The sequence below is a fragment of the Podarcis filfolensis genome, assembly GCF_964270895.1.
Source record: "Podarcis filfolensis genome assembly, chromosome: 6".
Classification (NCBI taxonomy): domain Eukaryota; kingdom Metazoa; phylum Chordata; class Lepidosauria; order Squamata; family Lacertidae; genus Podarcis; species Podarcis filfolensis.
In genome coordinates this window covers 81,821,234-81,837,378 of record NC_139609.1, presented here as the reverse complement: position 1 = coordinate 81,837,378, position 16,145 = coordinate 81,821,234, and the positions used below count along the sequence as shown (strand labels likewise).

Sequence of the window (16,145 nt, the reverse complement as noted above, 5' to 3'; positions counted from 1 at the left end):
AAAGACTTCTGCCTGAGACTGTAGAAAGCCAGTCAGAGTAGACAATACTGGTATGAGTGGCTAAATATTCTGATGTGGCAAATTCCTATGATATCCTATTTATAACAGGAACTTTCATTTCACTTTTGTTTTTCCTTTCCTGAAGCATGCACTTCCATCTCCTGGAATATGAATGTTCAAGGCTGTTTAAAAACGAGGGTTTTGTGGGGTTTAATTATGCATTTGTGAAATGACACCCATGCTTTTTTTGTGCCTTCCAATTATTTTATGCAGTACACTGATAATAAAGACAGGGAAACTGACTATGCATGGGATTGTGGATTAGCCAGAATTTGGGATCTGGGCTATTAGCCTTGGCAGAAATGAAATTAGAAATGCATGCCTGTGCATGGAACTCGTATGTATGTATGTATGTATGTATGTAGTGGTGGCTATTAGCTAGAAACATTTTAAAAATAAGCTCTCATTCTATTTGCAAAGGAGTTCTTGCTTGTACAACGGAGCTTTTCCTCCCACCTCCTCCCTGTGTGTGCACCCTGCTCCGGAGGGCGGGGGAACCCCCAGAACAAATTTAGGGGGTTTGTGGGGGAGAAGGCGAGGGAGGGGAGGTTCTACTGTGCAAGCAAGAATCCTTGTACTGCCTTAACAAGTTACTTGGTGCTGCATTGGTTACAACCCTCTGTGGAGGAGGAGAGGTGAGAAGAGGCTTCAACTTCATTGCTGATCTCATCCTGGGTCGAACCCAAACCCTTTAAGTGGCCAGTGACATTCAGTTACGAGAGACAGCATAGAGAAATGTAGAAATCAACAAAAACAACTCTCCCCATTCTGCTTATGTTTGCCACCCCTCAGTCCGATTTGTCGAGGTGGGAGAGGAGGTGTTGAATCCATGTGGAAATCATTGGGGATCTCTTCTGTTGTTGCTTTCAGGTATTCTACACTCTATACTATGTTTCCAGTGTTCTCTTTAGTGCTGGACAAAGATGTCAAATCAGAAGTTGCCATGCTGTACCCAGAACTCTACAAAGATCTTCTGAAGGTTTGATACATCTTGTGTTGTGTTTTCATCTTTTGTCTTCAGGTTTATGCTCAAGATCACATACAGAAATGTGCACCAGACTGACATTCATTTTGTTTTCCTGTCCTCTTTCATTTCTTTAGGGAAGGCCCTTATCGTACAAGACATTTTTGATATGGGTTTTGATAAGTATTTACCAAGGTAAGAGACTGTCTATCCAGGTACCTCTCAGTGAATTGTTTGAAATGAATTGTTCAAATCTCATATTTTCCCAGATTTGGTGGAAACAACAAACACTGACTTGAATAAGCAAATCTACTAAATTGAATATTTGTGCATAATAAATTATGGGTTTTATAGGTTTGGAAGAGAGGCAATGAGCTCTGCAGAGATTTATATCTACACAAACACATGCTCATTCCCTGACCACTGGAAGTCCTGCTCAGTTTCCTTCTGGCTTCTCAGATTTCCCCAGACATTGGCTGCAATCCTGCTTCCTCCATGTGCAAAGAGCAGCGTGCAGAGGGGCTGTCAGGGTGGTGGTCTGGAGACAAGAGCAGCTCAGTCTCCTGTGTCTACCTGAGCAATGAGGCCAAGGAACCAAGCCACGATCAACAGCTTTGTAGGACTGGGTAGAACCCTATCTGGCTCTTACATCACCTGATCTCTGTTGAGTGGTCCATTCTAATACCACCATCTGGCCAATGACAGTAATGACAATGCAGCTCAGCAAAGACTAAGCCAACAGGTGCCTCCTCCAGCAAACCAGTCACAGTAGCACAGAGCACAAGGAGCTTACTGCTTCTGCTACAGCCTAAGTGAATTGCTCGTGATGCCTTTCTATAGGGGCTCCCACTGAACCCTACTGTGCCATGTCCAGTTCATCATTAGCACTCTCCATGCATCCCTTCTCTGTGTGGTATAGATGTTAGAGTGTCAGACTTGGACCTGGGAGACCAGGGTTCAAATCCCCACTCAGCCATGAAACTCACTGGGTGACCTTGGGTCAGTCACTCATTCTTGGGCTACAGTGAAAGGCCTACACTGAAAGAGCTAGATTGGCTCCCTGTACGTTTCCGAGCACAATTCAAAGTGTTGGTGCCAGTGTTCAAATCTCCCATTGTTTGAGGCACATTTTGCAACAGGGAATTTCATTAGCGCAAGCAGTTTCTGAGCTCTGGGCGCAGTACTGCACCTAAGATTTCAGATTAAAACTGCAGAGTGAAGGAAAGGAGGACCTGTTTCTGCCTCCTACTCTCTGAAGACTGGAGAAGAGACCCTCTTAAGAATATTAGGGGGGGCGGGCAGGGAAAGGACTAGACCATGTGAAAAATGAACATAGTATTTTAGCTGCAGTTTATTCATTTTCAGCACTGTATTCTTGCTTTAAAAAAAGCACACCTAGACATTCCGCTGTTGTGCCCATAACCTAGGATTAAGGTGCCATTTAGCTCCTAGTTTTCCTATCTCAGTTTCTAACACTGGTTGGTGCTGATCTTTAAAGCCCCAAACAGGTTCGGCCTTGTATACCTGAAGGAGCATTTTCAGCCCCATTTTTCATACCCGGACACTGAGGTCCAGCTCCAAGGGCCTTCTGGCGGTTCCCTCATTGCAAGAAGTGAAGCTACAGGGAACCAGGCAAAGGGTCTTCTCAATAGTGTCACCAACCTTCTGGAACACCCACCCATCAGATGTCAAGGAGATGAATAACTATATAACCTTCAGAAGACACCTGAAGGCAGCCCTGTATAGGGAAGCTTTTTAAGGCTTAATGTTTTATTATGTTTTGATATACGTTGGAAACCACCCAGTTTGGCTAGGGCAACAAAGTCAGATGGTCAGGGTACAAAATAATAACCAATATTATTATTATTATTATTATTATTATTATTATTATTATTATTATTATTATTTAATTAATTTTATTAGCTACCTCACAGAGTTGGGGGTATGTGTTGTCTGCTCTGACCTATTTGGAGGGAAGCTGGGATATAAATGTAATTTTGAGAAAGGACATAACTGATGGCTGTGAGGTTCGGGATGGATTTGCTGTGCGGTTAATGCTTTAGATGTAATGTCACAAAAAACATCAGTGAGTGTTGCAGGGGGGACCATAATGGCTTCCCAGGAAGCTGTTCTGCACCCTTCACTCTGCATAGCAGCCATTATCTATCAGTTAACTTCACATTCAAAGGGGCTAAGTTACACCCAGTTCATTGATTGCCTTTTTAATTGGAAAAGGAGGACCAGGAATATATTACATTTTAAGAGGGTCAGAGAAGAATTGGAGAGTTGGCTGCAACAGCAATTACTTTTCAAGGGCTAAATCAATACTATAGAGCAGTGTCTTGGCCTTTGCAGAGATCACACAGCTCCCGGACAGTCAGAAAGAGTGAGACATCGTGGGAAAGCTTTCCAAGCCAAGAGCCTTCTCCTGTTACATTCTGTTGGTCAGATGACCTCACCCCTTGATGGATCACACCATGCAATTTTGGCTAGTAGTTATCGCTCAAGATCAGGGATGGCCCAAAACTGAGCAGTACCCAGATGGTGGAAAATTTACTCCCTGGGTCTGTGTTTTATGGCTTGATCTTGAGTCACTGGTAGAATTGTTCTTCAAACAAGCATAATGTGATGTCTGTGGATTAGTCATCAGTGCAGATTACTCATGCTGATGACATGAGTTATGTCTGCAGCTGAGGATCTGGGACGTTGTGTAGCTATTCTCAGATCAGCCAGAAGTAGGATGCAAAGTGATTCTCAGTCTTTCTCTCCCTAACCATTCTCAAAAAATACGTTTCCTTGAACATAAGTCCTACTGAGTTCATTGAGACTTCTTAGCATGTTTAAGACTGGTGAGAAAATTAGCTTCAGAATCTCACCACAGCCCTGAACGCACTGAGAAATCTTGGTCAAACTCCTCTCTCTCTCAGCCTAACCTGCCCCCACCTTCAGTGTGTGAATATTATTACAGGTCTACCTAGTTGCAGGGCTTTTGTAAGGTTAGCCAGGTTAATATGTCAGAAGGGGAGAACCTGTGGCCATCCAACCTGTTGCTGGACCATTGACCCTAGCAGCATGGCCCAATGGTCAGGGATGATGGGAGTCATAGTCAACAACACATGAAGGGCCAAAGGTTCCTCGCCTGTGATGTATTTTGCTGGTTAATAATATAATTGTTCATAATAATAATAAGTGTTTTGAAAACTCTTCAGCTACTGTATAATACTAAGATACTGTCTAGCACAGGCATAGGCAAACTCTGGCCCTCCAGATGCTTGGGACTACAGCTCCCATCATTCCTAGCCAGCATGACCAGTGGTCAGGGATGATGGGAGTTGTAGTCCAACAACATCTGGGGACCCACAGGTTGAGAACCACTGAGCTAGAGGAAGGAAGGAAGTCTTCTGTATTTTCTTGTTCATGGAAGGGTCATAGCTCTGACTAGCAAGTCCCACTGATTTCAGGGAGACCGCTCAAAGTCTGGATCCAACCCACTCACTGTATTTTTTACATTTTTGTAATTTATTTAACCCCTCCTTTCTCTTTCGTCCACTTGCAGGCAGCATCATTATGTATGGCGCATTGCTGCTCTTTGAATCTGAGTTTGTCCACATTGTGGCTATTTCCTTCACATCCTTGATCCTCACTGAGCTGTTGATGGTGGCGCTGACAATCCAGACGTGGCATTGGCTCATGATAGTGGCAGAACTACTCAGCCTTTCCTGCTACATTGCCTCGCTGGTCTTCTTGCACGAGTTTATTGGTAATAGCCGTTGCTCTGAATTTCTCAAAACTTCTTTGGTCAAATGTAAAGCCAGGGCTACTTCTGGAAGCCAAGGTACTTCTGGAAATGGATTTAAGGCATGGGCTCTAGGGCAGCTAGAATTAAAGAACTGACCATCTTCAATATTGAAGGCAAGCAGGGTGCCATGTGGATTTTACACTCCAAACCCATGAATTGTAATGGGCAAAGAAAGTGATGAATTGGTGTTAGAGCAGATGTAGAAAACCTGTGATCTACAAGACTGCCAAGACAGTCAATTTCATTCATTAGCCCATTGATAGGTCAAGATGGTGATGGGCAGTTATAATATGGTTACCAGATTTTTTTTCAATGAATCTGGACACACACACACACACACAAATATATATATATATTATATATATATAAAAGCTGAGTAGCAACAAAGAGTCAGTAGTGGGGATGGTGAGGCAAAAGACCCTGGGGCCAAGCACACATGCATATTGTATAAAGGTGCAAAGCCCTTCTTTTGCACCCTGTGAAACATAAATGCGCAGAGTTTTTTAAAAAAACTGGGCAACAGCCACCCACCCACGACTGCTGAGCCTCCCCCGATCTCCTTCCCCCTTCCCCCTTTGTTTTGACCGATCAGGGGAGGCTTGGGAGTTGCAGGCGGGTGGCCGTTGCCCAGTTTTTAAAAACTCTGCCCCTTCTGGGCAACGGCCGCCGGCCCACAACTCCCGAGCCGCCTCCAATCTGTCAAAACAAAGGGGGAAGGGGGAAAGAGATCTGTACCACCGGATGTCCCGAGTTATCCTACGGCAGTGGCAGCAGCAGCAAGCAGCTCCTGAAGCCAGCCAGAGCCAACTGCGCTACCAGGCTGGCTCCAGGCTGCTGAGACTGCCATTGCCACGTTTCCCAGGCACAGATTTGCAAATCTGGGGACTGTCCCTGGGAACCAGGGACGTCTGACTACCCTAAGTTATAAGCTACTGTTGTAAGTTTTTGCAGAGGAGTCACCCCTATCCTATAAAAACATTAGCATAAGTAAAGCCCTCTTGTATCAGACCAAGAGGCCTGTCCCTCACAGTAGCCAACATATTTTATTCATTTGCTTACTCTGTTTAAAGGCCACCCTTCATTCCAAGGTGCCAAAATACAGGCAGTTAAAATCAAACAATAATATTTAAAAGCAGCAAACACAATTTCCATACAAGAAAAACGGCAGCCACAATAGAAATCCAATCCGATGTACCTCTCCCTTACCCAAGAGCCTGAGCAAAGAGGCAAATCTTCGGCTGATGATGAAATGACAACTGGGTCATGGTGAGACACACTTCAGAGGGAAGGCTGTTCCCGAGGCATGGGGCCACCACCATGAGAATTCACCACAGATCTCAGAGATGGCTAACAATAGCCCTCTAATATAGAAAAGTCTACTAAGGTCTCTCTTTTTTTGCATCCAATATTAGTCTAATCTTTCAGTGGAAATGGAAAAAAGGAAGTCATGGAAGGGCTGACAGAACAGGGGGAAACGTAAGGAAAATAACTGCTAATTTGCAGAGCGGTCTAAAATTGCAATGAAACAATATATCTACCTCCATTCCAAAATATGCAGCTGTCAATGCTGAATTAAAAGTTGTGTTTCCAGAACTTCAACTTTGAAGATTCATTTCCCCCCCTTTGAAGACCTTAGTGTGACGCTCTTGTCAGTTTACTTTCAACTTTAAGTATTTGCTTTCTGCTGCAAAGATTGAAAACTTGCTACTAGTTACCCACTTTCATTTAGAAATTCAAAGCATAAGTAACATTGTTGTCATATTTTAGCAATCGCATTTTAAATATGGAAGCTTGATTTTTTTTTTAATTGTATGCTGTATTTTAGTATGATTCCATTGCTGTGATCTACGAGACTTCCAAGACAGTCAATTTCGTTCATTAGCCCATTGATACAGCTAACCTGAAATTATTTCATTGAAACAGCACTTTAGGCAGTTAGCTACTTCATCAGAGTGGAACTGATGAAATTCGTTCATGGAATGTTTACACCCAGTTTAAATTCTTTTTTTAAGGGCATTTAAGTATGCTTTGAAAAGGGGCTGTGCTTTCTTCTCAAATTTGTGTTAAAAAAAGCTAAGAAAAGTACTTCTGATACTGTATTCTAACAATACAATCTTATACATATCTACTCAGAAGTGAGCGCTGTTGCTGTCAATGGGACTTCCAGGAAAATGTGGCATTTTCCAATGTTCAGTTCATAATACACATAAATGTCCCTTCAAAGTTGGAGGAAAACTGAGTGTGAGCATTCCATTGCTTTATTCCTTTATATATATTAAATATATTAAATATATATATATATTTAGCAGAACGATACATTTAACAAACCATGCTACACATGGAAATTTTGAAAAGTAATTATTTAAGGGTCAAAAAATACCAACCTTAAACAAATACCAACAATAAACACATGACATGCTGTATTAAAACAGCAGCAACACTGTAATAAATATGCTGGAGCCCTTAATGTGTTCCTTTTTATATCTGCATGTATTAAAAAAATCCCTGGCCCACATTGAACACTTGTGCTTGCGGGGAGATGGGGGCAAATTTTGGTGGCTTCTCATTAACATTTCTGAGTTGCACCTCACAGTTATACTCCAGTTAAGCTGTCAAAGTAGAGGAACCACCTGCAAAAGCCCATCTTACTTTTGGGTAGTAAAATGATTTCAGTTAGCTTTAAATGTACAGCTGGACTCCTTGAAGTAAGCATGTTTATTAAATAGGGACACGGGGAGCACTGTGGTCTAAACCACTGAGCCTCTGGGGCTTGCCGACCAGAAGGTCAGTGGTTTGAATCCATGCACTCCCGTTTCTTTCTCCAAGCTTCTGCCAACCTAGCAGTTTGAAAGCACACCAGTGCAAGTAGATAAATAGATACCGCTGAAGCAGGAAGGTAAATGGTGTTTCTGTGCGCTCTGGCACTTGTCATGGTGTCTCGTTGCGCCAGAAGCGGTTTAGTTATGCTGGCCACATGACCTGGAAACAGGGCCGGATTTAGGTTTGATGAGGCCCTAAGCTACTGAAGGTAATGGGGCCCATTATATGTCCAGCTGTCCTTTGCCCACAACAAATTGTCACTGTTTTTTGTGTTGAATAAATGCTATATGGTAATTTATGGACCTAATAGGTATCTAAAGCCATTTGCGCATAACAAAATATGAATTTTATCAAAGTAATTGTTGAACTGAAATACAATTTCAGTTTAGAAGTATATTAAGAGTGAAATACAATGAAGAGTAAGTATATTTTTGGTGGGGGGGGGCAAGAGAGTGGGGCCCTAATCTATATCTTGTTTAGCTTATAGGTAAATCTGGCACTGCCCGGAAAGCTGTCTGCAAACACCGGCCCCCTCGGCCTGAAATGAGCGCCACACCCCATAGTTGCTTTTGACTGGACTTAGCTGTCCAGGGATCATTTACCTTTTTATTACATTTTATTAAATAAATAAATAAATAAAGTTGCATTGCTTGCTATTTAGTTAGGGTGCATGCACACGGCTCTGTTCTGTTGAACCTATTTTGATGTTTGTTTTTCTTCTCCTTCCTCCCCCTCAACATGCCTCCTATATGAACCATTCTCTCTTTCTTCTCTTGCAGATGTTTACTTCATTGCAACCTTATCGTTCTTGTGGAAGGTGACAGTAATCACTCTGGTCAGCTGTCTCCCCCTCTACTTCCTAAAGTATCTGAGGCGAAGATTTTCTCCCCCAAGCTATTCAAAACTCACATCGTAGGTGGTTCTACCAGTGGAGCAGAGACTATTTCTCTCCCCCCCCCCAACCCTCTTTTTATTTTTGCACAAAATAAATGTGTGTTCCTCATAGTAACGGTTATGTCCGATGGTTGCAAATGGATCATGCACTGGCTAGAGAACGTTTCCGAAAGACTGAAATAACTGGCAGTGCAGCAGAAACAGCCAAGTAAACCGGAGAACTTACATATGTGATCCAGGTTGTTTTTTTTTTTTTTGTCAACTTTATATTTATTTTAACTGATAATAAATGCATGTAACTGGAAAGAAGAGTTGGCTTCCGGTGGGCAATTACTGGAATGGGCTTACTTGGGAAGTACTATGTAAGCTATTGATGTGACAAATTTTTCAAACGAATTCTCCCCCCCCCCTTTTAATTTCCTCATGTCATTTTTATATTACTATTTATCTTTTTAGTTCAGGTCCTAGTTTATAAGCATTTTGTATGTCTCGGGAAATACTTTAGAATGGATGAAACCACATGCTCACAGGCAACTTTAGCCATGCTGACCTCTTTTGATGTGTTCCAATGCAAACCAGAGCTCCAAATTTCAGCTAAGTTTTCTTTAATCTGCAAAACGGAAACAAACAAAGAAGCCACAGTGCGTCTTTTCTGCTCTGAAGTTGTCCAATTATTTTTAACGGGGATTGACGCTGGTAAAAGAGAGGTTCTGTTTTATTAAATGGTACCATTTTCTTGGGAGAATACTTTTGTGTCATCCAAAGTGCCGGCGCGTCGTTAAGGTTATATAACAACCAGAACTAAGGCAAACATGGGGTTCCCACCCCATATTCACATAATTAATGCTTATGACCAAGGGTGCCAATTTGAATAAAATATTGGGGAGGAGGGGGCTTGTAAGCCCCTCCCTGCATGATCAAACACAACAAGGTGCACACACAGCATTTGAGTGGCAGTGCCCATCCACTTTGTGGTGGCGCAGCCCCTTCAAATATTTTCTTGCCGGGGCTGAAGTCTCCAGGGCCCCTGGGAGTTGGCTTCTGTGTGTGAGACAACCACAAACCTTGGGCTCCAGGTGCGCAGCCTTTGCTGTACACTGCTGCCACAGCACAGTTTGAGGAAGGAGTGGTTAGGTGCTTCCTGCATGGCCGATGGGGTTGGGGAAGAGATGTTTGACACCTCCCCTTCCTGACCATGCCAGGATGCTGGCTGGATCCTGTCCTATGGGGGGCAAGGCGGGCATGCCCCCACTGTATTTAAGGGGGTGGCCTGCTGTGGGTCACCATGAGAGTGGAAGGGCTTTTGCAGGGAGAATCGGGGATGCAATACCTAACCATGTTAGACACATTCCTCCAGCCACCGTCACCCCCCTCCTCCTGTTTTCACTTGGCGGGGAGCAGGTGATGGAGAGAATGAGACCTGCAGAAATAGACTTTGCAGAAGTGACTGAAAAGGAGAATTGACACATGGGGGAAAGGGTTAAGCACTCTCTCCTTCCTCCTGCTGATTCTCCCCTGCAAATGTTGACCACAGAGCTCCACGTTACCACTAACTAGCAAATATATACTTGCTGAGATCATACAGATTCCATTCTCACATGCAGGTTTCTTTTGGCTCATCCAATGGAGCGAACCAATGTTTCTTCCTGCTCTGCACAAATGTACACTGCAGGTGACTGCCCCAGATGGGGCTGGCAATTTGAGTATCACTGTTGTATCAGAATAAACACTTTAACCTTCATCAACATTTTGGAAGGAAACCAGCTGCTAATTGCCCCTTTTGAAAAATATCTGAAATGTTATTCTGCAGAAGCATAGCAGATGTATCGGATTGTAATAGAGATGTAACAGAATCACAAGGGAAAGTTCATGGGATACTGGTTATTTTCTGTAAAGCTTTTTAAAAGTTTCTTATTAGCACTGAACTGCACGTTTTATATTTTTCACCGGACTGTACCACTTTGGACTGCAGATGTGGACTTGTGCTTGGATGTTCTTTTCCATGTAAAAACAACAGTGGCTTTCAGCATGCAGACAAAGCTCATCCACACTTCTCTTTCCCCTGCGATTTCCAGGCATGGGTCCAAGAGGTTTTTCTTCTGTCCTGCCACTTTTCCCATTAAAAAAACCCCTTGTTTACTGCTGAATCGGAACAAACTTCATGCCGCAGAAAATCCGATTGTTCCGATTCAGCAATAAATGTGACGTGTAAAAGGGAAGTGTATCTGCAGGTGAGAAGGTTATTCATTTCTACATTCGGTTCAGAGTTGTATACAGTCGTACCTTGGTTTTTCAAACAGCTTAGTTCTCAAACGTTTTGGCTCCCGAACGCTGCAAACCCGGAAGTGACTGTTCTGGTTTGCGAACTACTTTTGGGAGCCGAAGGTCCGATGCGGCTTCCAGTTGAGTGCAGGAAGCTCCTGCAGCCAATCAGAAGCTGTGCCTTGGTTTTTGAACGTTTTTGGAAGTCAAATGGACTTCCGGAACGGATTCCATTCAAGAACGAAAGTACAACTGTGCTTCAAGATCCTTGGGCCATTTAAGAGAAGTCCAATCAAATTAGTTGGTGTTCATCACCCCAGTAACACATATAAGTCCATTTGAAATGCATTTCTGTGGGACTTGAGCATGTCTAACTCTGGGTTGTACAGATTTTTTTCTTTTGGGGAGGATTCCATAAATACAGCATGGCCCGTAATTTTATATTCAGTTACTATATCCTCCTTCAACTTCTTTTATGGGTTGTCTTTGTCTTCTCTGAGTGTATAAGAGTGTCCTACAAGAAAACTGTGGTCACAGCCCCTGCGCAGCCCCTATTTAGATTTAATCGTTATTGTGCAAGACCATGTTGGTAGACTTTATAGATTTTTGGGGTTGTGCGTGTGTGTTTTTTTAATCAGTGAAGTTTACACTAAATAATGATCACTGGGCCATTAATGGCCACATTAACAAAGCCAGCAAAAAAGGGAATGAATTCTAATTAAGTTCAGTAATATTTATTGGACTAATGACATAAGAAACTATTTTATTTAGTGGCAGTAATGTAACTATTAATGCTTTTTGTAAGACATGGAATCTCTTTGACCTGTTGTTCTTCTGTAGATAACATCTTAGACAAGGTTGTAATCTGTGAAGTGTTTCTGAGTGGGCGCGATTTAATTTTGTGAGCGTGTCTTAAAAAAAAAACACTGTTCAAAACAGTCTCTTGTACAACAAACCAGTAGCACCAGTTGATTTGTTTATTATTATTATAGCTTGTTAGGATCTCCATAAAATTACCTTGGTTTTGGGGGGGATTGGAGCACAAATTGCACAAATTAATAATTCTGCTGAGATCAGAACTTTTCTTCCCTCTTCTGTCTTTCTCCCTCCCACCTAAAAAAATTTATGTGTCATTATGACAAGGGAAATGGAACTATCCTTTCCTAAGCTACTTTAAATATGTGAAGCCTGGCAATCATACCTTGTGGCATGCAATCTGCTGGGAATGCCGGCACAATCTGCGTGTACTGAAATGGAAATTGGACAAAGGCACAGCTTGGAATGAATTGTTTCAATTGGGTTTACACTGGCAAACATCCCTATAGATTGTGTGTTCTATGTAGTATGATACAAGTCAATTTGGCAGTTTTCCTTAAAATGGAGAAAGTGGTGCATTATGTAGATTGCTGATAAATACTATTTCTCTTTGCAGCTGGTTACTAAAAACACTTATTTATTTTTGCACTGATATGATGATCCTCTCCTCATGTTGCCGTTTCATTAAACGGAGATACAGCATCCGTTTTGTTTTTGATACTTTGTTGGTTATTCTCCCACTTCTGAATCATATGTTTGCCCGTATTCCTACAGCCTTTTTTCAGACAAGAATACAAGGTTGCAGTGCTGTGCAAACATATCTGGTAGTAAGTCCCATTGCATTCAGCGGGACCATTATCTGAATAAATGTGGATACGATTTGGGCTATTAGCTACATTTTCATATTGGCACTATACTCCTCCTCGAAGCACCCAAAGGTAATAGGATCATAGCCTACCCCCAAATAATGGAAAACGCTGGAATAAGGGCCTGCAAAGTGAGGGCTGTGGTTGGGTTGTGGTTACTGCTTTGACTATACCCATACTTGAATGCCCAAACTCTTTTTAAAAAATAAGTAAACTTGAAGTTCAGGAATTGGTACAGGCTTTGCATAGAAGAATTGCAGTACTAATCACCCATTATGTCAGACATTATCCGTGAGGTGCCTATAGCAAATGTGCAGCCATATTGCACACAGCATTAGATGAGACAGCCGCAAAGATACTGCATTTTCTCAGCAACAAGGTATTGTGGCTTGTGGCACTGGGCAATTATGATATTTGCAGGCATTGGGAAGTTGCTGAGATTTCTCACAACAAATGATTTAAGGGAAACGATCACACATGAAGCTCCCTGACTGATTATATCAGTCGCCAGAATTGCCCTTCTTCTGTTCATGTTGGGGCAAATGCCCTCATACATCACAACTGTTGTATTGGACCTCCTCAGAAAATAGTTAGAGGATGAAAAGACAGAAATGCTCACCTAAATCTTCTGCCCAACATCTGTTGAATACTGCACAGAACTTCTGACATATAATATCGGATATGGAACATTCTATCTGAAAATTTAGGAGGCTTTTCATGCACAGAAAATCCTTTTAAATTCTGGGCTTAATGTCCTCACTTTCTGACTACAGCTTATGGGGCAAGTCTTTCGGTGTTCTCACCATTGCTTCTCCTTCTGCAAAAGGCAGCTCATGACATCTCAGATACCCTATGTTTCCTTAAGATATGGCACATAAATGCATGAGCAATACCATAATGAAATCTTATAGCCTGGTCTTCAGTGTCAGGAGCCAGCAGGAACACAAAGTATTCCTGGAACGAGTGTTGATCTAAAGCAGAGGGTAGGGTTAACATGCCCAGCAGTTGCAATCACCATAGTGTAAATTAAAAAGCAGGCTTTCTAAGATTACTGTTTCAGGATGCGGGCGACGGTATTGCCTGCTAGCTTTTTGCTACAGAGAGTAAACCCCCATTCCTGGGCATTCTCCATGGAACAATCCTAGGAGGGCTATGCCACATTTTCCCTCAACATTTGAACTGGCTCTCAGATACTCCAAAGTGTTTGTCAACTGTGATCAAGTTGGTTACTGTCACCTAATAAAGTATGTATTTCTATACCTTTGGATGTGAAGCAGGGGAAAAAAAACATGTTTTCCTGTGTTGGGGAATATGGATTCTCTTGTCAAACTATTTGTGATGCTAATGTTTTGTACCTGTCCTCTTGTTAATTAAGATGTGCATTTCTTGATGCAAGAGAAATATAAAAGCAAATTATTGTCGTGTGCAGTTCTGTGTCGCAGATGTGTATGAACTTTTAAAAAGGGAATGGTATAAAAACAGGTTTAAAAGAAATAAAATTTTATGCAACTTCATATCTAATTCCTGGCCGGTGAGTTGATGTCTTATTGATCAAATTTTTAGGCTGCTGTTCTTTCCAAAACATTAAAGCTGATTTTCTGTGGCCTGAAAGAAGACTGAAGGACAGAGAAAATACAGGAAGACAACAGTTCCATTACAGATGGAATTTAGATTCTTATGGGACATTTAGATGCCCCATGAAAGAGTGAGTGAGTGAATACCACATGCCAATTCCACCTTAAAAACCTAGTGTGGGATTGCTCTTAAGAGGAACAGGATATGGCTTAGAATCACACACAGGGGAAGTCTATTCCCAGCAAAGGAGAAAACAATTAAGGATGGGAGAATTAGAATAGGGGCAAGAGGAGAATAATTTTTCCCAAGAGGAGCAAGTGTAGATGGGCCAGTTGTAAGGCTTGGTTCACAAACCAGCAGATTCCACTTGCAAATAGTCCCTCTCTGGCATGTGCCATAGCCATGATTGTGACTCACATTGAGAAAAAAAATAGAATGAACCAGCACCTTTAAAAATTAACATTGTGACTTGGAATAAAGTCTTGTAGTTTGGCTTCATGGCCAGATTGCTTTATTGGAGTAAACCATAATGTCTACTTCATGCGTGGAAATCTTCCTTTTACTGAGTCAGACCACAAGTCCGTCTCACTTAGTATTATCCACATCGACTAGCAGCTCCAAAACGGGGACATTTCCTTGAGATTTTGGGGATTGAACCCATGTCCTTTCACATGGAAACAGACTGATACATGGCCCTTCCTGCAGGTCAAATCTTCAGGACTGGCTACCTCTTTTTGATCATACAGTTGGTGCCAAATCCAGGTTTCCTGCCAATTCTTAAAAAGGCCTTGATGTACCAGCAGTTATTACTCATAACCACTTTCCCAAAAAGGCTGCAGAGTTTGGAACTGACGTTACAAAGGTCAGTTCCGTATATTATCATAACCAGTCCTCATACGTATATGTTGGTCCCTGTTTCCTAATTAATTTGAGCAATCAAGATTCCCTGTTAATTTGCTGTAGAATATAGTAGAGCAAATGGATCTTCTACATTTGCCCACTAGGTGGAACTTGAGTATTGATTTAGGCTCTCTCAAACATGTGTTTTCTAGAACCAGTTAGTCCCAGAGTACCCAACTGTCCCAAAGTTACAGACCAGCAGTAGAAATAAAAAAGTCAGTTTTGTTTGCTTCTAGGGCTGCTGTAACTTAGGCGATAGAAAACATAGTTTGCCCAAATGAGCTCACAGATTCAATTCCGGGCACTGCCAATGATTTATTGTGCATATTTTTTAAAAAATGAATATCCCACACTTCACCCTAAGGTCATAGGGCAAGTTATTGCACTTAGATAGCAAATGCAAGGGGCAGCCTCAAAATGAATTTTAAAAATATATAAATATGATAAAACAGAAAATTCTCAAATCTGAAAACATTCACAAAAGTGATGTTTAATCTCGGGTTCTGAGTTAAGTTTTTATTCTTTGACATGTAATTTCACTCATGACCTCTGAACTATGCCATCAGAAACAAGTAATCTTGAGCTGACCACCTCTGTGAATTCATTGCTTGGAAGAAATCCAGTCTGTCCACCATAATTTCGGATTCCACCCTCCTGCCCCCATTTCTACACTAATGTACCATTGTTCCCAGTATATGGTCATACAGGTATGCCCTGCTGAATTCTCCATCGGATAAATGCTTGACAATCAAAGAACTATCACAACGTAACATTAAAATTGGGTAAATATGTACAATAGAACCTGAGAAACTTCCACACACACATATCCTAGCCACAACTTTGCAAGATTATTAACTATCTTCTTGCCCCAGACCTCTTGTTTGCTTTTGGATTTTATTTTATTTTATTTTCGCTTTTTGGTTAAGAGTATCTAACTAGGACTGGAAAACCCCAAATTCAAACCCAGGGGTGTAGCTAGCTACTCCGGCATCCGGAGCGGCGGGTGCTGGATGGTAATCTGCACACGGGGGCGCCAGGGCAATCCACCCACGGAGTCTGCCTGGCGGACGCAAGCCCCATGCTGCTGTTTCAGGCAGCGCAGGGCCCCAAGCCACCGTGTCACTCCCAGGAGAGACGCGTGGCTCGGGCACACTGCAGGCCAGGCCCCACGGTAAGTGCCGCCCCCTGC

At 42.2% G+C, this 16,145-nt stretch overlaps 1 protein-coding gene across 4 annotated transcripts in view; it reads left to right on the top strand.

The window, feature by feature from the left end:
• The window catches only part of ATP9A (ATPase phospholipid transporting 9A (putative)), a 100,463-nt gene extending 86,461 nt beyond the window's left edge, over positions 1-14,002 (top strand). For all 4 annotated transcript variants that reach the window (XM_083618450.1, XM_083618449.1, XM_083618447.1 and 1 more), the window contains exons 25-28: positions 931-1,039; positions 1,162-1,219; positions 4,581-4,784; positions 8,423-14,002. In XM_083618450.1, the coding sequence (XP_083474576.1) occupies positions 931-1,039; positions 1,162-1,219; positions 4,581-4,784; positions 8,423-8,559 (508 nt within the window). In that variant the 3' untranslated portion in view covers positions 8,560-14,002. The remainder of the gene's footprint in view (positions 1-930; positions 1,040-1,161; positions 1,220-4,580; positions 4,785-8,422) is intronic.
• Positions 14,003-16,145: the final 2,143 nt, after the last annotated feature.